Raw genomic sequence first — 9,475 nt, 5'->3', positions numbered from 1 at the left:
AAAGGGAATTATAAGAAGATATTTCCTTTTAACTTAACAGACCCTACTCGTGTCTTAGATGTCCCGATGTAGCCAAAAATTTTCAACGGCTTTGAGGTGAAATCAAAGCCATTATGTGTAATTGTGAGGGTGCCATCAGGCTAAATACATTACATTATGTTAATAAAATTTAAACTAAATTTAAGTTTTAGGTTTATTTGAGAGCGCATCAAAAGATATGTTGTATGATTAAATTCGTATAACTTAATTTTTTTAATAGTATTTTTTCATTTCATTTTCCTTCATAAACGGAGTACTAATCTAGTTGAGTGTCATAGTCCTTTTTTTTTTTTTTTTTCACCTCAATATCTTTGGGTTTGATGGGATAAAACTTGATCAGCCAAGCAAATTCATGTTAAGATTAAAGATGACATTGTTAAGAAAATACAGGCCAGCTCAAGCAGCTCTAAAGTTGTTTCATTTGTTTAGTTTGTACCCATAGTGTGAACAAGCTCGAAACCTATAACTAACTTCATGAAATGAATTTGCCTGCCCAATCAACCCATCCCCATCAGTTAAAAAACGAAACAACTGTTGCCCTCAAAGAAAATGCAGAGGACAAGGCTAACGTCAAAACTCAAACACAACTTTTAATGGCCTAAATTGATTCAACCAATAATTTTCCCCAGAAACGACAAATGGGGTCTGGAGTCTTGACTAACAGAGAAAGTCCACTAAACAGATGAGCCCTTTAATTTCGAGAATTTATTTTGTCATTCAAAAATCAGAGACATTAGGTGCAATTGGGTCCAGCGCATGAGCCAGGTATAAAGGGGCTCGTAAAAGCTTACTGTTTTTGTTCAGTATTCCAAATGCCAGAAATGTCTCAAGAAATCCAGAGATTGCTGCTGCTAACATAAATACGAAATAACATCCAACCATGGCCTGTAGGTAGTGGCTTTTAATGAGCATACAGAATGGACTGTCGAAACGGGTATTAAGTGTAACTATTAAGGCTTATACCGAACAATTCACTATAATTTAAGAACTATTTATGATATTAATTTTTAGTTTTTTTATTTAAATTTATAAACCAAAATTTTAAAAGTTAAAATATTAAAAAAATTCTAAACTATTCCACTTTTCTTAAATAAATCTTAATTTTTTTGTTGTTCTTAAATAAACCATTATTATTTGATTTACATCTAAATAAATTAGCTAAAGATTAATTTATATTAAAAATTTATTTAAATCCAAATTAAAAATTAAAAGTTACTTTGGATGCAATTAAAATATATGAACTTATTTAAGTAAAACGTTCAAATTCATAATTTTTTCGTTGTTTTAGTCAATTTTTAAATAAAAAATCTCTTTTTTTACTGTTTAGCATTAAGGGTGGATCAAATAAATAAAAAAGTCATTTTCAATTTCAATGTTAAACTAAACCCTAAAAAAAAAAAAAAAGAATCTAATAGGAATTTATAAAAAAAAACACACACACACACTTAATGACGCTTCCCGCGTTAAATTAAATTTTACATAAAAGAATCAGTTTGGTACAATAATTCACTATAATTTAAGTTCTGTAAGAAAAAAAAAAGTTTCGTACATCTATGCTAAAAAGACTTGCCAATAAATTTCTTACAAGTACTGAATTGAAACTAGCATGTTAACAAACTGCCACTGCAAATTCTTGGCGTACGAAGGAAATTTTAGCCATAAGCTTAGCTGATAATGGTTTCCCAAATCGCTGTCTCAATTGCTCAAACAGTATATACGGTTTTTTAACTTTTTTATTTGCTTGTTTCTAGTATCGATATGGACTACTAATAACTAAGAAATTAAAAAGGAAGGATTTAATTTCCCAGCAAATATCTTCCATGGTCATTATTGTCACTGATCTTCAGTTTTTTGTCCATGGAAGGAAAGACTTGAAGTTTAAAATGAAGGGAAGAACCTATTAAGATTACCAGGCAGGGAATAGAAATCTTCACTCCTAGTATCTGTGTTGAAATTCCTGAACTTTTCCCACCAATGCCTTCCACTATCTCGCCAAACTGAGCTATGCCCGAAACTGTGGGTGCTGTCCAAGAAGATAGCAACTATGATTCCCACTGTTGCCGGGGATGAAAAAATTACTTGCATGACATTGTTGAACTGCAACCGATAAGAAAAATAAGAATCACTTGATGGGAATCGGATTTCTTTCAACATTTTTAAACTAAAAATGACGAGTTTGTTGGGGGTAGCATGCAAATCGAACACACTCACCCATGTAGAATGAGTGTGAACAGGGCCACGACCTGAAACTAGTAGATACTCGTTAAAATATTGAGGGATGGAGAGGCCCATGAAGAGAGAAAATCCCAGTATAAACTTTGTCCTGAAGCTGTTTAGGTTGCAAAATTGAAGGAGACCAAGTCCAGCTGAAGCTGCGCAATGAAGTCAACTCACATTATATTGGTTCAAAAGCTAACGATTTTAGAAGTGAAGCATAATCAATGTATATTGAAGAAGGCCTTTACTCCTTCCAAAACTGTAGTATTTACTTCTGTTTTTCTTCTGATAAAGTTTTGAGCACTCCAATCCATACGAGTAACCCACAATTTTCTTATTGCTCCCAGTTATAAACCTCACCATGTTTACCAAGAAGTTTAAAAGGGATACATACCAACATAAGCAAAGAGGAGACAGTAGAGAGCAGCCATAATTGGCAATGGTATTGAAGCCAGAACAGCCCCGAATTTTCCTGTCCATAATCAGTTAGATCAATCTCCGAGTAATAAGAACCCAAAGACGCTTATAAGTCCTTGTTTGAGTTATTGTTCAAAGATTATAAGAACGGCTCAACAAATTATAAGATCCTATTAGCATTTTCTTAAATAGAATCACAATTCACAATAGATTTAGCACCAACAGGATGTTAGAATATCTAGGATTTATTGTATTAATAATGGATTACCCTACCTAATACAGAAAAGAAAAGCATAAATAATGCCGATATTTGAACGACTCTCCGACTTCCAACTCTTGTTAATCCCAAAAGACCTGCATTTTCACTAAATTACAGCAAAATAAAATTAGATGACAGAGGCCTACCATGCTTTTTGCTTGAATCAACCATTAATTACTACAACTAAGAAAATATCAATTTGTTGATATGTACAAGATGATGTTGAGAATTAGAGATAACTTGTATATATCATCATCAAATAATTCCCCACAGATGTCATTATTAGCATGTTTGAAAAGATCATGATTATTACACTGAAGCAGTGGAGCCACTTCCTGTGCCAAATAAACCATCTAGTAAAATGCCTACTCCCTGGAATTCACAAAAATTGAAGAACTTATTAGAATCTGAAACTAGTAAAATGACAAAATTTTAGAAAATGAATGACAAGAAGAGATAATGATTATTTTTATATTTACCAGCCAGCCAACACCACGGCTAAACACGGAAGGCGGCATAGGAGTGGCACTCGCATATCTTGATGCTGCAATAAACGTACCCGTAGACTGCCGAAGAAAAAGAAGGAGAGATGAAAATTTTATTTCAAAATAGAAGTTTCATGCATTCTGGACGCACGAACTTTAGAAAATTTAGAATGCTGATATAGGCCTTGAAGGAAGATGCGTGCAGATTGAGTCTTGAAATCACACAAGTAATGGTAAGAATATCAATCCCTAAAGGGAATTTGGAGTAAGTAATTTTTATTGAATCACTTATGATCTAGCTGATTTCTATATACATTTGCAAAATTCAGAGTATATATCAAGACTAACATCCCAGAAGTCACACCTCAATGATAGCAACAAAAGAGGCAGCTATCACTGCAACAGTATCAGCAGCATTGAAACTCGGTCTTCCCCATTGAAATGGATATGGAACCCTTATCCTGTATGCAGCAAACCAAAACAATTAGCTGAAGTCTAATTGGAATCAAAGTGACACCGAGGCAAGTTACAAACATCAGTATTAAAGCAAGTTACAAACATCAGTATTAAAGGAGGGTTAACAATAGAAAAACCTCTTACCAGAAAATTATATACCGGCAAATTGCAAATACATACCCTTCAATGTGCTTTTTACATATTTATCCACTTTGTATATAAGATTACTAGCATTAGGATTCCATCTCATGTATTGCTTTTGAGCTCTAAATACTATAAATAAGCCAGTGTATATGACGAGGAAATCAGAGAATAGAAATTAGGGAATAACAATATTTTAACAGAGTCATACAACTAAAATGAAAAAAAAAGGAGAGAGAGCATGGGAATTTTGTGCGTCCAATATATGTCACAATTTAATTGATACATATGAGCTCACCAAGGTGCAGCGCTAATGAGCCCAGAACGATCAGTACGGCAGCTGAACTGAGTTTTTGAAGCTCTATTATCATAAGCACCAGCTGCTGTCAAAATTTCTGCATAAACCCATATAATCGCAACGGAGAAAAGGATTGCAAGACGATCAAATATTGCTCTCTTGGATTTGATTAAATGGGGAACATACTGCAAAGGCATTAATGATAAACCAAATCAATTTGAAACTCAAATAATTTAATTCTGTGCTTTACAGATATGACAAAAGGAATTTGTTATTAGTTGTCTCAATTTTTATCTATTCCTTTTTATTTTTTTTACTATTTGCAGATTTGAGGGAAGAGAAACAAAGATCATGGTAGTGACTCAAGACACAGGCAGAGGTGAAATATAGCCCATCGCATAAAACGGCACAGAGATTTGACACTTTGTTAATATAATCATTCTATGGTTTTTCCCTTATTTTGATTGTCAATAAAACCAGAGAAGGATTGCAATTTGCAAGTAAGAAAAACACTCTTCTTGTACATCTGTTATCTACCCAAAGGAATGCAAACGATACCTATATCATATAAGATAGAATAACATAGTTTTAAAATTCAAAGCCTTGCTCTACTTGTTGATGGAAAAGTTTCACTAAACATGCCCATAGTAATAGCAAAGAAAATAATGTCTGTAGAAACTCAAATTTCGTAACAAATTTATTTGAAATTTGTTAGATATTACTTGATAGATAAAAAGATTTACAAAAAAAAAAAAATTTTAAGAGAAAAAATTTTCTTAATAGTCAAGTTTAACTTGCGAAAGAAGAATTTTAAGAAGAAAGTGATTCGTAATAGGTAAGTTTATATGCTTATAAATATATAAAGTTTCTATAGGTTTAGGTATAATAAAAATATGTAAAAGAGTTATAGGGTTTATGGGTAGACAACCCATAAGTTTACTTGAAATTTACACCTTATGGATATGTATATTTGAATGTATGTTTGAGTGGACTAGAGGATAATAAGATGGTCTATATAGGTATAGGACATGTGAGTGGATTAGAGGAGATTGAAAGGGTCTTATGAGTATTGATTTTTGAGTGAGATTGATTGATTTGATGTATATTTGCAATTATCTACAATTAGTGGATCTTTTTTTTTATCTATGGGCGTAGATCGATTGGTTCGAATGACAATAAATTATTATCTCTTATGTGATTAATTGATTGTTTAATTTTGCTTCTGTTGGTGTGATTGGATTAAGACTTCTCACCTAACAAGTGATATTAAAGCTATGGTGATCTCTAACAAGTGATATTAGAGTATAATTCGAACTATGAAAAGAGGCAAACCTAAAGGAGCTCAATTAAAAAAAAGAGTTGGAGTTCAAATTTTGAAAATTGAGAATCAATTTACGTGAAGCTTAAAGACACATAAAAGAAAATGATTGTGAGATTTTTATTATAAGTGAAGCCAAGTATGTCTAACATAAAAACAAATGATTTGATAGAATTTAAATCAAAATAGAAATTGTTGAGAATAATGACTCAAATCCCATAATAGAATTGTTTACGATTGGTTAAATATTACTTGATGGACAAGAAGACTTACAGAAGAAGAATTCTAAGAGAAAAATTTTTTTAATAGGCAAATTTGACTTGCAGAAGAAGAATTCTAAGAATTTTTTTTTTTTAATAAGTAAGTTTATATGCTTATAAATAAGTGAAGTCTCTATAAAGTTAGATATGAAAAAAATATGTAAAAAATTTATAAGGTTTTATGAGTAGACATCTCATAAGGCTATTGAAAATTTACGTCTTATGGATGTATATGTTTAAATATTTGTGAATGAGCTAGAGGAGACTGAGAGGGTCACATAGATATGGTGTATGTGTATACAAATGTATGTATTTGTTTAGATTGATAATACTTCATAAGATTAAAGAAAATTAAGAGGGCTTATCGGTATTGATTGTTAAATTGTTGATATAATTTATATATTTATAATTATCTACAACTAGTAGATTTTTTTTCTCATCCGTGAATGTAAGTTGATTAGATCAAAGTAAAATTATTGTATCTTATGTGATTAATTCATTATTTGATTATCCTTATGCTGATTTGATTGATTGGGGCATTTTTGCCGCACATAGTAACCGAAGGATTAAGAATGCGGGTCACCTGAGATAAGAAAACCACTACTACCAATGCTGGGAGTCCAATTTCGATGCATCTGGCCAACTACATGCAACAAGAGAAAAATAGGTCAGTATGATAAAAAGAGTGAAACAATTTACTGACATTAATGTAAAATCGTGACAATAGTTTTGCATAAAATTCTCATTTTAATCAAGAGTTTCTCCCAGCATCCACATGGTCGGCAATGTCTTTCTTACACAATGAAGGAACATATACAAAATTTAATTTTAAATTTTAATGGAGCAGACCATCCAAATATTCAAATACCCACCATGAAAACTCATGCCAGGGCAATTACAAGAACAACAGAACCACAATGTATGTTTATCAAGACAGACAGAAATTTGAAATTTTAGTGGATAGCTCAAAGAAAATAATACTGTCAAAAGAAAGAACCTATAATAAACATGTTCTTTTACTTTGAACCAAGGCCAAACTCCAAAGAGAAAACTTTGAAGTTTCTCAATCTGTAATGAGGCTGAAAACTTGTCCTAATTTCTGGTTTTGCCTCAGGGTAAACAGCGGCACAATCATAACCCAATGCAATATCCAATCGACCCAGTTGTCTTAAAAACAGTAGCTAAAGCTAAAGAGTTAAGATGACAAGAACTGAAGCTGCTTGGATACAATCATCTCTACAGAGCAATGATGGAATGAAGACTCCGGTGCACTTACTTGTGGGAAACCACGTGCGTAGAGCCCGAGTCCTGTGAGAATCACAAGAGGAACAGCTGCAAGTGGGCTGAAAAACCTGCATCACAAGATATCAAAAATCAAGCAGTCAGTTAGACTAATAGTCAATGGAACAAAACAAATCCAAAAATTCATTTAGGCATGTTTGCAACATCCTACCTTGCCAAAATTCTCCAGAAACCAAAGAAACCAATAACCATAGTAAAGAATGATGCAACAATGAGTGCTCCTTGTACATCTCTCATGGAGTGCTTAAACCTCTGAAAGATCAAAGATCATCAGCATGCAAACATGTTAAATCATACTAGTAGTCTAGTACACTCCATTTAGCGAGGCCTTACTAATCATCTACTTCATGGATGTTAAAAAACAAAACAAAGTTTCAAGTTGCAACAAAGGAAAAAACCTGGTGGGGATCAATGAAAATGCTATATCTTCTGGACAAAGCAATGGAAATGGTGGGAATAATGAAAGCATAAGATCCCCCAATCACCACCGGCAGCCTGGTTCCAAACAATGTCTGCAATAGCGTGTTTATGCCAGCAACAAAGAGAACAGTATTTATAACCTCAGCTTTCTCCACCTATTTTTTCACAAATGAAACCAAACGTTTAGCTTAAAGAGATCGTATAACTAATCAAAAAAGAGGCAAAAGAAAAAAATTGAAAAAAAAAATCTTTCAACAAAATCCCTGTTTTCTTACATTGCCACCGCCCATTAAAGGGACAATTATAGATGATATGATAACAGTTGTCCCAAGCATTACCACGTAATGCTGAAATCCTAGAATTATTGCTTCAGCTGCATAAAAACCAGAAACGATTAGCAGGTTTTTGAGCGTATAAAATCAGAATCACAATTATAATGTATTGCCTGATCTCTGGAATAAAAGAAATTAATTATGCCCCTTTAGGTTCAACATAACAGAGTATAATGTGAGAGATCAAGAGTCTCAAGAAGATACTCTTCGTTACACAAAACCCAAGAAAACGAAATTTTCATTACAAAAAAAAAAAAAAAAACCGAATGAGAATAGGCTACAGAGAAATGGTAGTTTCATTATGAGGAAAGAAAGGACGATAATAAAGGAAATTTTTCGAAAATTATGGTTAATAAGATCTGTTTGGTCGTCTAGAAAATGCACGGGTAATCAAGTAACATACAGGGAGGTCTAAAAACCAGAGAAAACACCAGTAGTTGAAAAAGAATAAACAAAACCGAAACCGTAAGAACAAATGAATAATAGATGAATATATATATATATATATAAAACGTATAGCGTGAAACATTATCATTCCATCATATTTTTTCTGTCTTCTTTACGCATTTCTTGTTTTTCTCAATTATAAGAGGTTTCTCTCGGCTAGTTTTTCTTCTCCTTTCTTTCCAACCAAACAAACCTGCCAGTTTATTTATGGAGCTTTGGAGACTTAGAGTTACATTCAGCATGATGATTTACGGATTAAGGTAATAAAAGAAAAAAGAAATAAAAAATGAGAAGAAGAGAAATAAACATGGTACGAACTGAAAAGTGGTAAAGACTTAAGACTAGGGGGAAAATAGCGGGAAAGCCATGAAAGAAAGGCTCGTTATCAACGGCGAAGGTCGATCGATGACAGTACTGAAATTCATTATAATTTCACTTTGAGAATCGAATAGAAAGCGAAAAAAGAAAACCAACAGTCGAAAACAAAAACTTTATAATAGGGAAAAAAAAAAAAAGAAACAATCACTCTGTTGCTAAAACAACGTGAGAGAGCGAGAATGAAGGCATGGTAGTACGTAGGTAGAACAGAATCCAAAAACGCAAGAAACAAATGAAAAGAAGAGGAAATGAAAGGTCGTGATTCATAAATCATACACCAAGATGGAGAGCTGGAAACGCAGAAATCAACACCGGGGAGCTGTTCTTTGACAGGGAAGGGCTGGAAGTCATCGGACTTTCCTCCTCCACCGGCTGCCATTGTTTTATTCTCTGTTTCTTGTTGATGTTTTTGAAGAGACGCTTCGTTATGAATATATGTATGGGAATACGGACTGAAGAGTGCTAAGGAAAATGATGAAATAATACTATATCAGGAAGAGCATCAAACATTGAGGGGTTAGGCGGCCACGTTTTGACTGTAACCCTCTCACTTCTTTTTTGTAGTATTTTTTTGGGGTTGCTTGTAAAGCTACCAACTGCAGGTGATTTGAAAGCTACCTCTTCCAGTGTCCATACAAAGAGACAGCAAAAGAAAGAAAGAAGGAAAATGGGAGAGAAAACAACCGTTGCGGCTTTTGACGTTCCC

The 9,475-nt window shown here is 33.2% G+C and overlaps 1 protein-coding gene across 2 annotated transcripts; it reads right to left on the bottom strand.

Moving 5' to 3' along the window:
* Positions 1-1,488: 1,488 nt before the first annotated feature.
* On the bottom strand, positions 1,489-9,475 carry LOC111309028 (nucleobase-ascorbate transporter 4-like). Of its 2 annotated transcripts, XM_022907796.2 has the most exons (14): positions 9,046-9,475; positions 7,888-7,985; positions 7,591-7,767; positions 7,344-7,444; positions 7,167-7,242; positions 6,474-6,533; positions 4,313-4,497; positions 3,782-3,878; positions 3,412-3,498; positions 3,246-3,304; positions 2,947-3,038; positions 2,651-2,728; positions 2,251-2,411; positions 1,489-2,136 (listed from the first exon to the last, which is right to left on the bottom strand). In XM_022907796.2, exons 1-14 carry the CDS (start codon positions 9,146-9,148, stop codon positions 1,918-1,920), a joined length of 1,593 nt encoding a protein of 530 aa, XP_022763531.2. In that variant the 5' UTR covers positions 9,149-9,475; the 3' UTR covers positions 1,489-1,917. The 2 variants fall into 2 exon arrangements, with proteins under 2 accessions (XP_022763531.2, XP_089603464.1); XM_089747338.1 differs by having other exon boundaries at positions 1,776-2,411.

This window comes from Durio zibethinus, chromosome 2 (assembly GCF_047325235.1).
Source record: "Durio zibethinus cultivar Kanyao isolate XHJ-2024 chromosome 2, ASM4732523v1, whole genome shotgun sequence".
Classification (NCBI taxonomy): Eukaryota; Viridiplantae; Streptophyta; class Magnoliopsida; order Malvales; family Malvaceae; genus Durio; species Durio zibethinus.
Note: the sequence above shows the minus strand (reverse complement) of the source record. Positions and strands in the feature narration are given on the sequence as shown.

Bases quoted from the DNA above. Each gene is read 5' to 3' on its own strand.
- LOC111309028 (XM_089747338.1), bottom strand. From the start codon at position 9,148: ATGGCAGCCGGTGGAGGAGGAAAGTCCGATGACTTCCAGCCCTTCCCT. The intron at 3,039-3,245 runs GTAATAATCATG...GCTGTAATTTAG, and splicing joins AGTGGCTCCACTGCTTCAGT to TGAAAATGCAGGTCTTTTGG. The intron at 2,412-2,650 runs GTATGTATCCCT...TTCATTGCGCAG, and splicing joins TCTCCTCTTTGCTTATGTTG to CTTCAGCTGGACTTGGTCTC.